Source organism: Protobothrops mucrosquamatus, unplaced genomic scaffold, assembly GCF_001527695.2.
Source record: "Protobothrops mucrosquamatus isolate PMUCROS unplaced genomic scaffold, P.Mucros_1.0 scaffold1977, whole genome shotgun sequence".
Classification (NCBI taxonomy): domain Eukaryota; kingdom Metazoa; phylum Chordata; class Lepidosauria; order Squamata; family Viperidae; genus Protobothrops; species Protobothrops mucrosquamatus.
This window is the reverse complement of record NW_015388093.1, coordinates 193,936-214,662: the sequence shown is the minus strand read 5'-3', so window position 1 is coordinate 214,662 and position 20,727 is coordinate 193,936. Positions and strand designations below refer to the sequence as shown.

The 20,727-nt window shown below is 39.4% G+C and overlaps 2 protein-coding genes across 2 annotated transcripts in view; both read right to left on the bottom strand.

The window, feature by feature from the left end:
• The window catches only part of SCUBE2 (signal peptide, CUB domain and EGF like domain containing 2), a 51,135-nt gene extending 43,773 nt beyond the window's left edge, over positions 1-7,362 (bottom strand). The window contains exons 1-2 of the mRNA XM_029285635.1: positions 7,299-7,362; positions 1,857-2,030 (exon numbers count right to left, since the gene is read on the bottom strand). Of these exons, the coding sequence (XP_029141468.1) occupies positions 1,857-2,030; positions 7,299-7,362 (238 nt within the window). The remainder of the gene's footprint in view (positions 1-1,856; positions 2,031-7,298) is intronic.
• Positions 7,363-19,006: 11,644 nt separating this feature from the next.
• The window catches only part of DENND5A (DENN domain containing 5A), a 73,956-nt gene continuing 72,235 nt past the window's right edge, over positions 19,007-20,727 (bottom strand). The window contains 1 exon segment of the mRNA XM_029285636.1: positions 19,007-20,727. This exon segment is cut by the window's right edge and continues 32 nt beyond it. Within this exon segment, the coding sequence (XP_029141469.1) occupies positions 20,621-20,727 (107 nt within the window). The 3' untranslated portion in view covers positions 19,007-20,620.

Genomic DNA, 20,727 nt, shown 5'->3' with positions numbered 1-20,727 from the left:
TATAACATTCTAAATGCCGAACAAGTATCTCCCAGCACAAGCTTTTTGACACAGATAAATAGTAAGTAATAATCTACTGTAAAACCTTCATTTCCCCAAGGTCCAGTTCCACCATGTGGCCCACTATACAATACTATGATTAATTGTAGCAAAAATAGGAGAAATAGAAAGTTTCACTTTCTATTTAAGTCATTCACCTTGAGGCTCAAAGCAGTCTTAAAGCTCTATCTTGGTCTTAAGCCTAACTGAAACAGAGGTATTTGATCCATGCACATGAAATGGTGAGATTATCACCTTCTCAATCACCTTTTTTCAGAAATACAGTTCTTGAGATTGGCCTAAAGTTGCAAAGCTGACCTAAGTTGAGAGAGATTCTCCGATGTCAGAAGAGGATTTCATTATACCAGTCTAAAATGCAAAGTATGTATACATATATATAAGTAGGTATGTAAAATAAAACATGAAGACTCTGGAGCTCGACAACCTTTTTCTTCATATTTATCCTGGATGCTGCAATTAGAATGGAGTTGGATCTGCAATGAAGGCATACATAAAGCACCCTGCCTATTTCCTCTTCATCTTTGCTTATTGTGTCCCCTGGGTCATCTTCCATTCTTCAATCAATGTAATCTCTTATCCCTTGCCCTCCCACCCAATCTTAAACAGTCCACCTATCAGCTGACCAGCAGTTTGTAGGAAAACAACTTTAGTATATTTCAATCAGCTGAAAACAGCTGTTTTCTCTCTCTATCTCTCTCTATCTCTCTCTCTCACACACACACATACACACACACACAAAACCTACAGTAGCTCTATAAATACTCCTGATCTTTCAAAGACCACTGATGATGTTGGTGGGTGGAAAGTTGGTTCAAACATCATTCTGAGCAAGATTACGATTGTTATTGATTTAACATGTTATGAGAATAAAGGTTTATCATTCTGTATTATGTGTTAACACAATCATTATGGACTGTTCAACTAATCATTGTTAAAATAATGATTTAGCACAATATGATTCTGTATGTGCATACAGATATTGCAAAGAGTGTATAGGTAGTCCTTGACTTACAACTGTTACAACAACACTGAAAAAAGTGATTATGACCGTTTTTCACACTTATGACCATTGCAGCATCCCTGTGGTCACCTGATCAAAATTCAACACTTGGCAACTGGTTCATATTTACGGTGGTTGCAGCATCCCAGAGTCATATGATCACTTTGTGCAACCTTCTGACATGCAAAGTTAATGGGGGAAGCCAGATTCACTTAATAACCGTGGTACTAACTTAACACCTGCAGTGATTCACTTAACATCTGCAGCAAGAAAGGCATAAAGTGGGGCAAAAGTCACTTAACAACTGTCTTAACAACTAAAATTTTGGGCTCCATTGTGGTTATAAGCTGAGAACTACACGTATATAGAGTGTCTGTCTATCATGTTGACCAACTGGAATGTTTGCATGCAAAGAAATAAATCACTTTTTAAAAAAAATGTAAAATACATTCGGATTTGAACATGGAATAGGATTTGAAACATTTTGTAACCTACATAAATAACTTTATATGGCTTGAAAAGCGGAAAACCGAGTAGCCTGTTCAAGTCTACTGGAAAAAGAACCTGAAATGTACTCACTTATAAAATACAACCAAGAGACTGTTATAAACCACGTTTTATGAAAGTGCAATGAGATAAAGTTTGTTAGGTCACCAAAATTGCTTGCCACGATATATTTAAATATATTTAAATAACATAATTTTACCAATACCTGCATTTTGTCGCTATTATTCAACTAGACATTGGGAACAATCATATTCAGTCAAATCCAGCTTTATGGTTTTAGTGCACTTACCTTCACATGTTTTTCCTTCTCCACTGTACCCTGGTTTACATGTGCACTTATACAATTTCAAAGTATTCTGACAAATTGCATCTGGGTGGCAATCATCAATTCCTTGTGCACATTCATCCACATCTATGCAAAGAGAAATGAGAGTGACAATGTAATTAAAATCTACAGCAGTAGCTTCGTATATGCAGACCACAACATTTGATCAAAAGCCATAGTTAACAGTATGACTTCTACAGACATCTTGGCACCATGATCATCACCCCAAATGGCATCTATAAAACTAAAAAATTAAACAAAAATTAGTTTTTGTGGGTGAAAATGGGTGAAACTTTGATGGTCTGATGTCTTGATTCTTTACGGGGAGGGTCCAAAATGATAACCGGGGCAATATGTCTTAGGACTTCTTTCAGCCTTGGGCATCCAAAGAAGTAGATAGAGTACTTTTCCATATTGTTCTATTAACCATGGGCTTGATCCATGCCCTCCCCAGTGCCTTTGTTAGACTGAGAAGGCATAATTGAATTTGAAAGGTGACTAATGCCTGTGCTCAAATCTAGGTAGTAGGCAAGTTGTAGCCCTATCTACAAGAGGAAGATAGAATAATTAATCAGTGGAATGACTTGCCTCCAAAAGTTGTGGGTGCTCCAACATTGGAGGTTTTTAAGAACAGACTGGACAAGCACTTGTCTGAAATAGTATAGGGTCTCCTGCTTGAGCAGGGGGTTGAACTGGAAGACCTCTAGGTCCCTTCCAACTCTGATATTCTGTTCTGTTCTGATCTTGTAGTAACTCACATTCTTATCTCCACCCTCCTGAACTGTAATAAGTTCTACAAATAGCCAAAACAGTGGTTGGTGGAGAATGCAGTATACTACCATGAATATTTATATCAATATGATAGGCCCTAAATTAGCTACAAAGTGCATTCAAACTTAATATGGACCACTTTCTGTCTATATCTATTTATTGGCTTGAAGAATGACATCCAACTATCCATAATATTTATTCCTATATTTACTTATTAAACTCTATGTCATCCATCTTACCAAGGCAATTCTAGGCAGCTTACAATAATTCAAAAATACTGTATAAAACATTAAAGCAATAAATAAAGAACTGTCTGTGGGGCTGAGTTCTGTACCAGCTGAAGCTTCTGGATACTCTTCAAGAGTAACCCCAGCTAGTTCACGTTGCTATAGTCCAACTATGAGATGACCAGGGCTTGAGTGACTGAGCTCAGGAACTCCCAATCAGGAAAGGATACAACTGGTGCACAACATGAAGTTGTGTAAAGATTCTCTTAGCCACTTGCCATCTGCGCATTGAGCAGGAGTTGCGAGTTTAAAAGAATCCCTAAGTTGCATACCAACTGGGACAGTGCAACTCTATCCAGAACTAAAGATGTTAAACTCCCAGAATCCAAGCTTCACGCACCCAAAACCCCTAAGTCTTACCAGGGTTCAGCCAAAGTCTGTTGTCTCGTATTCAGATCCCCACAACTGCAGGCACTATGAGAGTGCAGCGATAGCATCACTTGGGTCATCAAGGATGGAGATGTAAATTTGAATATCACCAGTGTACTGATGCTACCTCATCCCATGATGACGGATGATCCCACCCAGAGGTTTCATGTAGATGTTAAAAAGGAAAGTACCAAGCCCTGCAGCATGCCATAAAAGGAGCAGCTATGGATTGGAGCTCTCACTCCCTGTCAACACCAATTGGGACTAACCTTGGAGAAAGGAGCCAAATCAGCACAAAACTGCATTGTCTAGTCCCACACCCCAACACCAGCCCAAAAAGATAGTATGGTCAATGGTACTGAAGGCCACTCACAGGTCAAGAAGAGCAAGGATGGATGCACTACCCCTCCCACTTTCGCTAGAGATCATCAACAAATGCGACCAATGCTGTTTCTATCCCATAACCGGGCCTGAATCTTGACTGGAAGGGGTCCACATAATCCATTTCATCCCAGACCCTCTAAAGCTGCCATCCATTCACCTTCTCTATCACCTTCCTTAAAAAGTAGGAGACTGGATGGAAATTATCCAGGTGAGTGATGTCAAGACATGGATTTTTGAGGATTTTTTAAGGGTCCTGGAAACATCCCCTCCTGCAGTGAAGAATTTACCACTGCCTGAATTCACCTGCCTGTCAGCATCTTGGAGGCTTTCAACAGCCAGGAGGGACAGGGATCTAACTGACAGGAGATTGCACTGACAGCATCAAGGACTCTATCCACTTCATCAAGTCCAAAAGGCTCAAACTATTCTCAGATAATTGGGTAAGACCTTTCCCCAAGCATCTCTAATTGATCTGTACCATGCATGGGTTCTAACTGGAAATAAATCCAAGTGACTTTATCAGATGTTCCACAAATTATTCTGCACAATCCTGAAGATGATCACACAAGCACTCCTGTCTCAGGAGGGACTGGGTGATCCTGAACAGGGCCACTGGGTGACACTTTGTGGACACAATAAGGATAGAGAAATAATGGTGTTTCACCACTCTTACCATCACAAGGTATGCCTTAATAGCAACTCTGTTTCCAGTTGAATTCATCCATTGTTTTCCTCCAGCAATGCTATAGGCATCTCTCAGCCTTTTTCAGAACCCACAGCTCCCCTGTGAACCATGGGGAGTATTGGGAACAATAATGGGTCAAGAAAGGCCACACAGGGACGATCCTATCCAAAGCCTTGGCTGCCCTTTCATTCCAGGAATTAACCAGTGGTGGGATTAAGCCAGTTTGCACCATATCGGTAGCTAATTTTTTGTTGCCCAGGCCCAAAATGGACTTCCGGAAGCGGCATCCACACAGGGAACCGGTTGTTCACATATTTGAATCCCACCACTGGATTTAACCAAAGCTTTGGCAGGATGGTGCAGCAAGGCCCATGGGTTATCCCCTAGTTCCCTCTATAATATATAATTCTGGAAAAGAAGGAATATGAATATGAAATTAAAAAAGGAAGAACTGGGAATCCAAAAGTAGAGTCCATTGCCCTTCTTTTTATGGACTTCAAACCCTTCCCCCAATTGGCTAAGCCAAAAGTTGGCAATTTTTCTTCCTTTTGGACAGATAATTAAGGGCTAAAATGTAGACCTTGCAAAGACTTATTGTACCCTTTCACCCAAACTTCCCCCAAACTGAAATTCTTACCTTGCTTACATTTGGAATGCACTCTTCAATGTGCTTGATGTGACTCTCAAATGAAACTCCTTTTGAGGACTGATGATGGATGATATTAATATATAGTAATTAATGTTTATCAGATTTATAGAATGGTGCATTTTAACTACTAAAAAGACTTCAGTATCTTTTTGAAATAAACTGTGTTAAAACGAAGACAAAAAGCGAGAGTCAAAAAGACTCACTGGAGAGTAAAAAAAAATCAGGATGGCAATTGTGACCATAGAATCACACGTACAAATGGAAGGCGATTTGACTGCATGGTTATGATTATTATCTTGAGGTTTTTTTATTCCACCCCATTCCTGCTGCCCTTTGAACTCTATGGCAAAGAACTAAATGGACTTGTCATTATGGCATCACAATTAAGTAATGCTCTGCTATTAGCATCAGTTCCTATCATTGACATTGCAAAAATGTATTGTGACATCACACATGTTCTGCCACTTTATATTTCTATCACAGCATTACACACATGTAAGCCAAGTTTATCTTGCAAAACATGTTTTGCCACCTGCCCATCAGCTCTCCTCAGAAAGGCCTGACCAAATCTTTTATCCTTTCAATGCCATCTGAATAGATTTGTAAAAAAATTTTCATTTGCTATTTCATTTACCTGTATTCAACTGATTTTTTTTTCTTTCTCTCTTTCACATCACATCCCACAGGACAGTAGATCTTTCATTAGCATTGTATAATTTTGTTTTTGCAAGCAAGTTCTTTAGGAATGGTTCTGACCAGCATGTGCAAAATATCCGCTCCTTTCCACAATTATGCCCCAATGATGAATCATATTCTGGATATCATTATGCCTTTTGCATTTGCAGTATGAAAAATTCAGGCAAGTACATAAGGGATGGAATTTATATTGTACTACACTATTGCAAATGTTCCATCACTTAGATGCCTATAGTATGTTACAAGGACTCAAGCTCAACTTGAAAAAGGCATCAACATTTTACGCTCACACTTCAAAAAAATCTAGCTATAAAGAAGAGGCATCAAATATATACATCTGTATACAGTATGGCTTGACAATTGTTCTATATATATTTGACAATATTTTCTTACAAAATATATTCAAAGGTGAAAGAAAAGCTATAGGAGTAAGAACTTCTATATTCAATCAAATAATTAGGTTCTGTTACATCAATATTTTTATTTAATGTTTTTCACTCAAGGTGCAATTGATTAGGCTTATTATGTACTGGACACATTATGTGAAGTTCTAGCTCTGATGAGAAATCTATAATGCCCAGAAAGTGAAAGGAAAGAGAATAACCAACAGCAAGGAAAATGGATTTGATTATAGTGACAATAGATGTACTACAATATTACTACTACAAGGCAAGGTTGGAGAAAAAATTCATCATGCAAGCCTATGTGATCACTAAGAATCAGTACTGACTTGATAGGATATAATCATTCAGTTTACACTCAGGGGGAAATATTTTAAAAATCTTTTATTTTTGGATTTTTGTAAAGTCCAACTAGATTCTATAAATTCCATGTTATAAAAAGCTGTCATCCATTTACTTATCAGGTGTATTCTATGAACTATTTCTGCCTTGTACAAAACACAATACAATTTCCAAAACTCTCCCTATTGAGAACCTTCTAAGAGTTACTATGCACAACTCCATGCATATTTATTCAAAAAAAAAATAGCCCACTGGGTTTAATTATGTTTAATCTTCAGCAACTATGTATTGGATCACTGCTTTAGATTTTCTTAATTTCCATTTGCTTGTTTAAGAGCTAGAAAGTGGACTTTCCCAAACGTAAAGCGCTAAAGTGCTAGCACTAAAAATAGACGAAATGTCGAATTTAGTACTCACATGTCAAATGTAAGCACTAACACAGATGAACTTTATGCAAAAGGGAATGCAGGAGACCAACTCATTTGCTAGATAACCGCTGCCCATTTCATAACATCCCCTAGGGAGGCTTATTCCACCCACATCCCATCTGAGAAGCGTGAGCCACAGGATGCTGTTTTGTTGCCACAAACGAGACAGGTTTCCTCTTCCAAAATTGACCCGCGGGCACAATGTACCAAAAAGGACGGGAACTCGCCTCTAAATGAGCACGCATTTGCCCAACAGTGCCACAAAGGCTGATTGCTAGCGGATTCCCAAGCGAGTTTAACTTTTAGGAGGCAGGAGCTTCCCCCGCCTTCGGGCAAGGGGCATAGACGGACGCGAGGCGGCTCAGCTGCTCGACTCAGCGGACAACAAGCTCACTTGCGAAGCGCTCAGCCTGGATGGCATGGAGGGCGCAGCTCCGCAAGAGCTTTACTCGCGACATGCCCAACAGAACACCTCGCTCGCCCTGCCTGCTAACCGGGGGAAAGGAGCCCGGCGGCGCACAGCTGACCTTGGGGAGAAGCGGTAAGTAGCAGGAACGGCGGCGGCAGGAGGAGGAGGAGGAGGGTGAAGAAGAGAAGCGCCTGCACGGCGGAGCAAGGATGTCCGGACCCCATCGATCAGCTGGAGCTGCCTCCAGAACTGCCTGCAGCTACTGCTCTTGCTACCGCGGCTACCGCCCCCTGGGTCCGGCCCCGCGCTCGTCCCAAAAAAAGGAGGCGTCTGCCGGCGGCTGTCCCACCCCGAGGCACAGCCTTCCTTCACGTGCGAGCGCTGCTGGCGGGGCAAGGAGCGGGCACGCGCCCAGGGAGGCGGCCACCCACCGCCTTCCCCCCTTTCCCGCGCTTCTGCGAAGAACTCGCGTCGTAATTCAGAAAGAACTAGCGGGGGGGGACGCCTGAATACGTGTCTCTCTCTCTCGTCTAAACAGTAGCAGTAGCACAAAAGATGTATATTAAAATTTTTGTATGTATTTTAATGTTATTTTAGAGTCATAGCAAGTTTATACTAGTGCGTAGTAATATGGAGTAGTTTTGAATAGATTTGGATTATTTTGTGTTTATTTCCTAGATTAGCTTTGGGAAGTCCTGGGGGGGGGGAGGGGGGAAAAGGGTAGGTTTGTATTATAGATTTATATGTATGATTCTTTTTTATGGAGGTGTCCGGCGATACCCCAACTGCACAGGACGGGATGGGTGAGTGTGGAAGGGAAGTAGGAAAGAGGGAGGAAGGAGGAGTGGTGGTAGAATTAGGGAGGAGGAAGGAGTGGTAAGTGGAAGAGGGTGGTGCGGGAGGGGTACACCAGACACGTCTGTGAATGTTTTGTTTAATTTTATTCTTTTTGATTGATATTGTGATAAAAGATTTATGTTTATGTTTTTTAAATGAAAAATAATAAAAAAACACTAAAAAAGACAAACAGTAGCAATAGCAATAGCACTTAGATTTATATATCGCTTCACAGTGCTTTACAGTTGAGCTTGTGATCCTCCCCCCACCCCCGCCGATATATTTTGATATAAGGGAGCGCTTTCCCTTGCTAAACGTTTTAGCAAAAGCTGAGTCACTTCTGGCCTACACAAATTGAGAATGGCTTCAGTCATGGGTAGAATGGCCTTTTAATAATGTTGCAAACTGGGAGGGTGGTGGCAGCTTGAGGATGAGGATGCATTTTAAGTTTATTAACCTTCCAAAAGTTCTCCCAGTTAAAAAAAAATCTGGAAGGTTGTCATCCCAGCTTGATCCTCCTGGCACATCAACAACTTGCTAGTTTCCCCAGCCAAGGCTTCTCTTCAGCCCAGCTCCCCAAAAAATACAAAAGGATTTGAGGATCTTCCTACTCAAAGTAGGCAGATTCTAAGCTAACAAACCTTAGTCAGTCTTCAGACATCTGTGCCATGGCGCATTTTTGCTCAGTGGGAAAAATTTTAATGAGACGTTCCCTTATCATGGGAAGAAAATGATGGAGATCTCAAGATAACAAGGAGTTTATTGGACAACGATAAATGCAATCAAAATCACTAGTCAGCCTAGCTGAATAAATTATAAGTTCAAGGCCTCAGTGCATGTTCAATGCAAAAAAAAAATGGAGCTTGGCCATAACTACATTTTGTTTGGATGACGTGAGGCACATCATTTTTTTCTTCTGCCTTGTGCGGTTTTGTTTCAGCATTATCTTCAACTTTAGAGAATTTGGAGAATAATTGAAAGTCAGCTTCTTTGCAAGGACTTTACCTGATCAAGGAAAATGCTGTCTCTGAGGCCCTGTGTACAGTATAGCCAGCAAATCAAAAACTCTCCAGAGGTTCAAACTATCTTCCCAATGAGACTTGGTGGTGAATGAGAAAAGCTAAACCTAGTTTTCCTTATTTCTGCCATGGATGAGGCAGATTCAATGCACAGAGTATGAACAGTAAACAGGGTGAACTAGAAATTCAGGTAAATGAGGGCAGATATGACATTGTTGCCATTACGGAAACATGGTGGGATGAAACCCACAAATAGAACACACAGCTAGAGGGATTTAAATTATTTAAAAGAAACAGACCAAGTAAAAGAGGAGGTAGAGTTGCTCTCTATATAAGAAATAACTACATCTCTATAGAAATAGAGCACAACAATGATGAAAACTGTCTTGAATGCATTTGGGTCAATTTAAAAGGGGGAAAAATGGCATTGCCATAGATGTATACTATAGGCCACCCAACCAAATAAAGGAAATAGATGAACTTTTTGCTAGTCAGCTAACTAAGGTATGTAGGAAGCACATCACAATAGTAATGGGGGACTTTAACTACCCTGACATCAACTGGGAGACAACTCTGCATCAAGTGGAAGATCAAACAGATTCCTGACGAACCTAGCAGACAACTTTGTCTCCCAAAAAGTATAGAAGGGAACTAGGGGATTAGCCATATTGGATCTAATCCTCACTAACAGAGATAAAATGATGGAAGGTGTTAAAGCCATAGGAACCTTGGGGGAAAGTGATCATGCAATATTGGATTTCAACATTATGCAAGCACAAGCAATAGAACACAGTCAAACTAGAGTCTTAGACTTTAAGAGAGCTAATTTCAATAAACTTAGAGAGGGCTTGGGAAGGATTCCATGGATGAGAATCCTCAAGGGGAAAACAACTCAAGAAGCTTGGGAAATTTTGAAAAGTGAGATAATAAAAGCCCAGTCTAGCACAATACCATCAAAGAAGAAAAATAACAGCTCTCAAAAGAAACCAGCATGGCTGCATAAAGAACTCTCTGATAAATTGAAAGATAAAAAGTACAAGTATAAAAAGTGGAAAAAGGGGCCCATAACTAAAGCAGAATATCAGCAAGTAGTCCGAGCCTGCGAAGATGAAGGGAGGAAAGCTAAGGCTCAAAATGAACTAAGTTTTGCGACCAAAGTCAAAAATAACAAAAAAAGCTTCTTTCAACATGTAAAAAACAAGAAAAAAGTTAAGGAAATGATTGGTCCATTAGTGGGAGAAAGTGGCAAGAAGGTGACAAGCAACAGGGAGAAAGCAGAACTATTTAACTCGTTTTTTGCATCTGTCTTTACACAAAGGGAAAAAACAGTCCAACCTATCAATAGCAGTACCATAAAAAACAGAATAGAAACACAAGTTAAGATAGGCAAGAAAATGGTAAGTGAGCACCTGTCCAGCCTAGATGAGTTCAAATCACCAGGACCCAGATGGATTACACGCCAAGGTTCTCAAGGAATTGGCAGATGTGATCTCGGAACCACTGAACTATATTTTTCAAAGATCCTGGAGCACTGGGGAACTACCAGAGGACTGGAAAAGAGCTGATGTAGTTCCCATCTTCAAAAAAGGGAAAAAAATAGATCCAGGAAATTACAGACCTATCAGCCTGACCTCAATACCTGGGAAGATTTTGGAAAAGATAATCAAACAACGAATCAGTGAACACCTAGAGGCAAACAAGGTCATTACTAAAAGCCAACATAGGTTTGTCAAAAACAAATCATGCCAGACAAATCTTATTGCATTCTTTGACCAAGTAACAAAATCAGTAGACCAGAGGAATGCTGTGGATATAATTTACTTGGACTTCAGTAAGACATTTGATAAAGTAGATCACAACCTACTACTCGATAAGATAGAAAAATGTGGGTTAGACAGCATCACCACCAGATGGATTCGTAGCTGGCTGACCGGCCGTACTCAGCGTGTGGTCCTCAATGGAACCGCATCTACATGGAGGGAAGTGTGTAGTGGGGTGCCCCAGGGCTCTGTCCTGGGTCCAGTGCTCTTCAACATTTTCATCAACGATTTGGATGAGGGGATAGATGGGGAATTCATCAAATTTGCAGACGACACCAAGCTGGCAGGAATAGCCAACACTCCAGAAGATAAGCTTAAGATACAGGAGGATCTGGACAGACTTGAACACTGGGCGCTATCTAACAAAATGAAATTCAATGGTGAAAAAAGTAAGGTTTTACATTTAGGCAAGAAAAACCAAATGTACAGGTATAGTATAGGGGGTACCTTGCTCAATAGTAGCAATTGTGAGAGGGATCTTTGAGTCCTAGTGGACAATCACTAATATGAGCCAGCAGTGTGCTGCAGCTGCCAAAAAAGCCAACACAGTGTTAGACTGCATTAACAGAGGGATAGAATCAAGATCACGTGAAGTTTAATACCACTTTGCAATGCCTTGGTAAGGCCACACTTGGAATACTGCATCTAGTTTTGGTCACCATGATGTAAAAAGATGTTGAAACTCTAGAAAGAGTACAGAGAAGACCAACAAAGATGATTAGAGGACTGGAGACTAAAACATATAAGGAACGGTTGCTGGAATTGGGTATGTCTAGTTTAATGAAGAGAAGGACAAGCGATATGATAGCAGTGTTCCAATATCTCGGGCTGCCACAAAGAAGAGGAAGTCAAGCTATTTTCCAAAGCACCGTAAGGCAGGACAAGAAGCAATGGATGGAAACTAATCAAGGAGAGAAGCAATCTAGAACTTCAGGAGTAACTTCCTGACAGTTAGAACAATTAACCAGTGGAACAACCTGCCTCCAGAAGCGGTGAATGCTCCAACACTGGAAGTTTTTAAGAAGAGACTAGACAGCCATTTGTCTGAAATGGTATAGGGTTTCCTGCCTGAGCAAGGGGTTGGACTAGATGACCTCCAAGGTCCCTTCCACCACCACCACCACCACCACCACCATCATCATTATTATTATTAAAAACCAAAGTTGAATTTACCTCTGAATTCTGAATAAATAAGGGATTAATCTTTCACATTTTTAAACTCTTGGGTCACAACAAAGGCTTGATATGTGTTATCAAGGTGTTCCTTGAAATGGTAAAATTCTCTGTATGGAAATACCTTCTGGGCTGAATCTTAGGACAGTAGTATAGCATGATTTGAAATATTGGAGAAATAAAGATGGATCTATACAGAAATAGGGCATACCATCAATAATTTTTATTTATTTATCCCAAAGATGCTTTTTCACGAGGCAGCTGGACTTCCTTGTTTTTCTTTGAAGATGTTTTGCTTCTCATCCAAGAAGCTTCTTCAGCTCTGACTGGATGGTGGGGAATGGAAGGATTTATACTCCTTGCAGACAGCTGGTCATTTGCATTCTTTTAACGAGGTGTTAGTGCTACCTGGAGACTTATCTGTATCTACAGGGTCACCTGAGTAGTGCAAATGTGTGTGGAGCCTTCTTAGAACTGTTGAAAGGACTGTGTTGTAGATTGGAGATAGATTATGTCATATCCCTCCTCCTCTGTTGAAAGAGGGCTGTTCAGTTTTGATGTAGATGGCCTCTTTGACCCCTCTTTTAAACCAGTGGTCCTCTCTGTCCAAAATGTGGACTTTGCTGTCTTCGAAAGAGTGGCCTTGTCTTTTAAATGCAGATGGACTCCTGAATCTTGGCCTAATGGGTTTGCTCTCCTATGTTGATTACCTGGATGAATAAGAATCTCCAAAGATATTTATTTATTTATATGTTGCCTTTATTATTTTTACCAACAACCCAGGGCAGTGAACACATCCAAAACATTTTCCTCCTCCTATTTTCTCCACAATAGCAATAATACTAATACTAATTGTGGGATCCTTGATGCCGCCTGAGCTTGGTTGTTTTCTTACAGAAGTTTCAATACCAAACTAGGCAACATCATCATTGTTAGATGTTTGGTAATGAAACATCTGCAAGAAAATAACCAAGTTCAGAGAGCACCAAGGATCCCACAGTTCAGTCCTGAACTATGAACTATCTTCTTTCAAGGGAATTCCAATAAATACAGAAAGCACTTAGTTTATTAAAGCCCTTATAAAGTTTATTTTTCAACTTTTTAAATTGGCATCTTAAAGACAGAAAATAAAGATTGTTAAGCTGCAGCCTAATCTATTTTTTTTAAGTTAACAATCCATATTTTTGAAAACTTTAACTGGAAATACACACAAACACCTTTCTAACCTAACAAGCAAGGAAAATTTAGAACTGCAAGGTAGTGTAATAATAATATTAATAAAGTATGCCGCCCAACTCTCAATGACTCAGGGCAATTTACAACAAAGAAATTGCAGTAAAATCAATAGAAGATTAAAAAATGCTAAGCACGATAAAGTGAGATTCTTCTCTCTTGCCAAAGGCCTGGGTAAAGAGCTCTTCATAGATCCTTTAAACAAGAGCAGGGTGGGAATCATCTGCATCTCAGAGGGAACCTCATTCCAGGAACTATTAAGATGCCAACTCATAGCAGGAGGAAGGGGCAATGTCAAGGTCTTGGTTTCCCTACTTTGATAGAAAGCAAAATTTTCCAGACTTTCTTTAACAAAACTCACTGAAAGAGGATAAGATAAAGTGACAGAAATCTCAGCAACTGGAATATTTCTTTAGAATCCAAACTATCTGCCAACACATTTTAGACATGCCAAGTAGAAGTCACTAGGAAATTTACTTTGAGAAAAATCATCTGGAAGAGACTTCTAATCAGTATATTTTAACTGGTAAGCATAGTGATAAAGGGATGGTATAAAACATTCAGGGTTTTTATTCAGTAATTGATTGCTTAGCTAAATAAAAATATTTAAACATTGTTTTTATGCAATCTTTTGTTTATATACAATTAATCTAAATTAATCTAAATTAACTGCTATGAGGACATTTTTTGGGAAAGGCATAAAATAAAATGTTTATCTGCTGCACATATACAGCTCTGTTTTAACAAAAATATATACAAGGAAAATATTATTTTTAATTAATAGGTTTCAACATACAATTTCCAGATTTGTGTTTTTAAACTGTCTCAGCAGGGTTTTCCTTAAATATATTGGAGAGTTGAAAAATCACTAGACAATTTTTTCTGTGAAAGTTCACAGAAAATATAAAGGTGCAGTAGTCTTAAAAATCTTGTTTTCCTTCCCGTATTTTTGTAAAACTAGATTTCAGTACAATATTTAGTCCACCAAAGATTAAATATTGAAATAGGCTTCTTAAAAACAAATAGACTTCTTAAAAACAAATCTCTCAGATATTGCTATAATACTGTAAACCAGACATGTCAAACACAAGGCCTGGGGGCCGGATGCGGCCCGCGAAGTGGTTTCATGTGGCCTGCGAAGCCATCCTGGAAACAGTGAGGGAACGGCCCCCGCTGCCTTGGCCCTGGCCCAGGCTGGCCGGGAGCCAATGTACAATTTTGTGGTGGCCATCTATGCTGAAACGCATTCAGTCTTAGCTCCACAAGGCTGTTTGGAAACAGCAAGGAACCAGCCCCTGCCGTGTCGGCTCTGCCCCCTGGGTGCATGCTGGGGAGGTGTCACCCTTTGTGAGGAATGAAGAAATGCACCATTGCCTGGAAGTGGCCAGCAAATGGCTCTGCCTATTTCACATATCTGGCTTGATAGGCTCTGGGGGAGGGGTTTCGACAGCGGGGCACTCTCCTCATAGCACCGAGAGGTTGAGCCGGACAGTGCAAAGCTCGCCAGCTTTGCACCTTGCTGCCTGCTGAAACTGGGCAGGCTGGGGGCTAAGCAGCATTGCACTTCTCATCAAATTCGTGCCACCCGGCTTAGCTCTTGGCGCCCCGCTGCCTGCTGAAACTGGGCAGGCTGGGGGTGGGCGGCATTGCGCTTTTCAGATTCACATTGCCTGGCTCAGCCTCTCAGCACTGTGAGGACAGTGCCTTGCTGCCTGCTGAAATTGGGCAGGCTGGGGGCTGGGTAGCATTGTGCAGGTAACGTTGACTCTCACGCTGCTCATGGCATTCCCTCCCCCAAGCCAGATATGTGAAGTAGGTGAGGGCCATGTGCTGGCCACTTCCAGGCAATGGTGCATTTCTTCATTCCTCACAAAGGGTGACACCTCCCCAGCTGCGTTTCTTGCCTGTTTTTCTCCCTCCCTCATCTCAAATATTTTCCCACCACTCTGTACTTAGGCAGGAAGGAAGGAAAGAAGGAGAGGGAAGGTCTGAGGAAAGTCCTGCCTTAGTCCTGCCCTGCTGCCCTTTCACCATCCCCTTGCCTCCTCCTCCTCCTGGCCTATCCTGGGGGTCTCCCATCCTATTGCTAAGGAAGCTTTGGATACAAAGGCGGGTCTCCTCCCATGGAGAGGGAATGGGCCTCCCTCTGACTTTGCCCTCGTACCCATCATGAGCAACCTAGGTAAGGAGAGTAAACACAGCAGCAGCAGCCTTGAGGAGGAGGTAAGTGCAGCTGGGTGTCCCCTTGGGGAATTGGGGCTGGGCTTGGTGCCGCAGGTGCTCGAGGGCCAGGTTGGGCATTTGACCTCTGCTGCCCAGGGCTCCGGGCAGCCCACGCCACCATCCAGCTCCCCCCCCCCGCATGGCCTGAGAGGAACAGTGTGGCTCCTCCAGTGGACCATGCCTTGGCACTTGCCCCGGTCCCATCCCCTTCTGCCAGAGACCCTCAGATCTGTCCCACTCCTGCCCAGGCTCCCACAGGCACCCTTGACGTGAACGATGTAGAGCTGGCTATGCCCACCCAGTAGGCCACACCCACTCCATCCATGCCCACCCAGTAGCCCGCACCCAGCCTGGCCACACCCACCTGCCCCTCCCGAGGGCAACCGCAATGCTGATCCAGCCCTCAATTGAGTTTGACACCCCTGCTGTAAACTGTACTGTCACATGTAAATTTATAAAATACACTGATTAGTGCATATGTATTTCCTTTTTAAAAGAAAGTTGTAGAGCTTTCCCAACTATCCACTTAACTTTGAGTCAACATAAAAGACTATATTGCCGATCTTTTTCCTATTTCTGCTGGTTCCATCCCCCCTCCCAGTTGGCCATCTGATATCCAAGAAAATAGGTGACAAAGCCTATTACACACCTTGAGAATGTCCTTGGATGGTGTTAAAATAAGGTGAATACAGCTTTAATACCGCTGCAATTGTCCCAAAGGTGCTTTTCAAAAGGCAACTGGATTTTCTTGTGTGTTTTTTTCCTTGAAAACATTTCACTTCTCATCCAAGGAGGTTCTTCAGTTCTTCAGCTGCAATTGAGGCTGCCTCACTACAGAGCTGGGGACATAAAGAAGGAAACTTTGACATGGCAGAAAAAGTGTTACTAGGGAATATTTCTGCCACGATTAGGTGCAAGGGGGAAAGGGTCCCAGATTGGTTTAAAACTGCAGTTTTATTCTCTTACAACATTGCAGAAGAGCACATAAAAGTTCTCTTTTTAAAAACAGCAGTTCTATGTCCTTGAAAAATGTAAGAAGCACACATATAGATGAATAGCACACTGGGTAGATTAAAACAAAATTCTATTGGGGGTCTGTAGACCATAAAATGCACATTCTAGTCCTTACTCTAGTCCCCTAAGTATATATAGTTTATCTAGTTTATACAAAATAATTGGATGTTGAATCTGTGTTGTTTGCATCCTCATCACAGAACAAATTCTGTAGAAAATGAAGTAGCTCTGAAATGGCAACTTATGAATTAATTCAACAGTGAGATTTCCTATTCAGAATATTTTTGAAAAGCAGTTTCTAGCAGAATTTGATGCATGCAAGAAGTATCAATGTGTGATGAAATATCTCTACAAAATTCAAGCCAATTAGGATAAATAATTACCAGATGGCATATTAAATTAATCTTGTTTATATTAGGAAAAAACTTTATTGCAGTTCAGGTAAGCTGTATCTATACAATGTTTAAAAATACAAATTACAATTAGAAAAGGAATAAAATACTTGCAGTTTCTGTTCTATAAAAATGACTAAAAATGTGCCAAAAATGCTTCACATTTTTATTAAAATTACAGCTGCATTTTGAGGAAAGTAAAGAACCCTAAGTATAAAAGGAACTCCAAAAATGAAAATTAAAACCATGTAACTTTCAAGATGTTTTCATGTTTCCAGATATATTTAACTATGACAATGAGAATTCTAAAAGACTCTGAAGAATTTCATTCTTCTAGAGATCAACATTGCAGTGTCTATATTGGTAGAATACAAATGCATTGTCTATATTGGTAGAAATATACAATGCAGAAGCACAAAGTTTTGAAGTACTAGTCTGAAACTTAAAATTCTTCATAGTGGAAAAGTATTTCTCCTTTAGATAGAAACGTGATTTAAAAGTTTATGTGCTGGTATAGAAGAAAATTCCACTGAAAGGAATGGGTTGCAACTGCTTTGTTAGTAGATGGAAAAAGCTACACTTCTGGTGCTGAATTTCTATTTTGATGACAAATGGTATAATTGCCTATCAGATAAATACAATGCAGTCCTTGTTATTCTCTTATAAACATGAAAATATTTGAATCATACAGCTTAAAGGAGGAATTCTGTTAACTGTTATGCTTTAACAAGAATGATATTTCTAGCTGCTGAAACAGCGTTCTATGAGCATTAGGTCATCAGTGCCATGCTGAGAATTGAGCTTTTCTCTAGTTTTGTGAGAAATATATCATTTTGTGTGCACAGTTTGAATCTAGAAATGTTTTTGTGCCCTCCATTTAGTGTAAAAGAATAATAAGTGAATTATATTGATATTGCCTCTATAATTGAGATATTTTGTTTGGAAATAACTATCTACTGTGTTTTCATCTGAAGAGGTAGTTATATTTATGAGAATATAATAACTTAGAAGCATGGTGGACCTTTATTTCCTGTGTATTCATAAATGCAATTGCACACAATGTTTAAAATACTCTCCTAAATGTATCACTATATATGTATCATATTGTACACTTTTTGAAACATGTCTTCAGATTTAAGAGGCCTGTGATACTCCGCAAGATTATGGGAGATAAGGTAGATATTTAAAAATTACAAATCTATAGTTGATGTTCATAGAATCAGTATCATGGTTCTTAAATAAATCATGTTTGACAAATGTGTTGCTTCAGGTTCTTTTACCAGAAGCAATTTTGACCCACTGCATATTGGGCCCAGGAACCACTTAAAATCAAGTTTCTTGTTTGTAGCGGGGAAAAATGTAATAACTTTAAATACTGTATGCTTGAAATATGATAGGGCACCATCAAGAATTCTTCAACTGTAAGAGAGTGATTTTTGCATCTTTGAATAATGCAAACAAAAACAAAGATAAATCAACTTCCCATTATTTTCTCTGTATAGATGCTGGTGATAATTGTGATTAAGCCATGTGTGATATACATTCATACAACTCTTTAGTCACACCCTGCATTAGCTACTATTGTGCAAATCGTCTATTAAGTTGGTATCTATCAGAAGACATCTTATTACAAGAGTTTAAGGAACATGGCATTTCAAAAGAAAGTGCCTAAAAGAATATGTAACAGGTGTTTTTTTATCCTCACAAGTTTTGTGTGCAGTCAGCTAACACTTTTCCTGATAAAAATTTTGGAGAAAAGAGTATGTTTAGGTGAACACACAGAGAGATTTCAGTATAGCAATGCAACCAAGATCAGCATGAGTACACAACAACCAATAAAATAAGGGTAAATGTGCTCCTTTGAGAGTCAAGCATATTCCTCTTAGGATAAGAGTAAATAGATTAAAAATGAAGCAAAAGAAGGCAATAATGAACACTTTTCAAGATAATAATGAAAAACACAAGGTAAGTAAAAATAGTAAAATTTAATACATGTGCTGTACTTTTAAGTTACTGGAAAAAAATGACCACAAAATGTAGGAATTAAGAGTAATGCTACTTGAGTAAACTGACAAGTGAAGACTCCTTTTTCACAGCTCCCTATGTTAAAGCCGAGTGTTCATACAGAAAAGGCCTCTTACAACAGTATAGAGATTTCAACCCTTGTCCTATGTATCTCAGTATTATTTCTATTAGGTATGCATCTTCTAAGGATTTTAAAATTCTCAGCTAATAATAACAGTTGTTTCTAGGCATTCACTAGAATTTTTTTTCTTGATTGGAATTTTACTATTTATAAGAATCCACATCTGAACTTTATTAGAATAGGCTAATATTTTTACACAATGTTCACATGTATCCAAGAAATCCTGCATTTAACAAAGCAAAAGAATTAAAACATGATATTCGGCATTTGAAAAGAACACGTTGGTTATCTTCTGCCTATGAAGTAGGGTTAACCAAGATCTGAAAATCTTTACATGTTAATAGGTTGAGTAACAGCATAAGTAAGTCACAGTAATACTGACCTCACTCATACTCATCCCAAATGTTTGACCAGAAGATGTGCTTATAATGCTGTAATAAAATTGTGCCAGTAACGTAAGATGTCACACAAGTGTGAAATTTTGTTCTATGTGACTGCATATTCATATGCTATTCCAGCAAGTGTCATATTATTACACAGTTAGCCATTACATAGGGGATATGCGACCTTAAAATCACATTTGTATTTTATGTTCTGAAATACCATTATATATAAACTGATTGAACTTGAAAGGCATGTCCATGCTGAGACATATTTTTCTGGAGCTTCTGTCTAAGGGGGTTGTACTCAAGTATATAGCATTATTATTTTTTTTTAAAGGCAAAGACCAGATCATGATGAAAAAGTTAAATAAATAAATGCCAGTTAAAACACACTTATAATTTTCTCTGTGCAATTTCATGTATGAAAAAATACTACTGATTTCTGAACATCTATCTGCATGTTTTACTCCTGAAAAATCTGCTAAAAATAATACTGATTAAAAAAAAGAAAAATTGCTAATGAATTCAGTGCTTTGAGCCTATTAAAAACATTTACATTTCTAAGTTTCTTGCAGCACAGCAGTGACTCAACATGGAAATGCTAAAGATAATAGTGTAACTTACGTAATAAAATATTAGTTTTTAATTGCTTAGTGACTCTTAGCAGAAATTGGAATGTGTTAATTACATTTTTTCAGGATACAGTCTGAAGGCAAGTTGAGAGAATGCTAAGAGCTTCTCACTGCACCATTATCTATGGCAAAGAAATATTACAGCTTTAAAATAAGCTGCACAATACTCATCTAACTCTTTCACATGAAAGCGTGTAAAAGCAAATCAGTAAATAAACTCTAAAAGTAATTTATAAGTATCCTTTTTCCTTTTACACACCAGATGTACAGTTTTTGTTATATTTTTGCACACCATTTGGATCTTCATTCCAGAAGAGTTGCATTGAGTCACATGAATATTTTGGATGCGATGTATTAGCAGATAGAATCTTTGCATACTAACAATAGTTTGTTCCTTGTTGCTTTTTTAAACAGTGCTTGTTGCATGAGGCAAAATCAGATGTCAATTCCTTTGACAAGGGATGCTTCCAGTGTGATATTGAACTCCTGTAATGTTTGCAACACACGGATCAAAGAATTTACAAGCGTATGATCTTTTATCA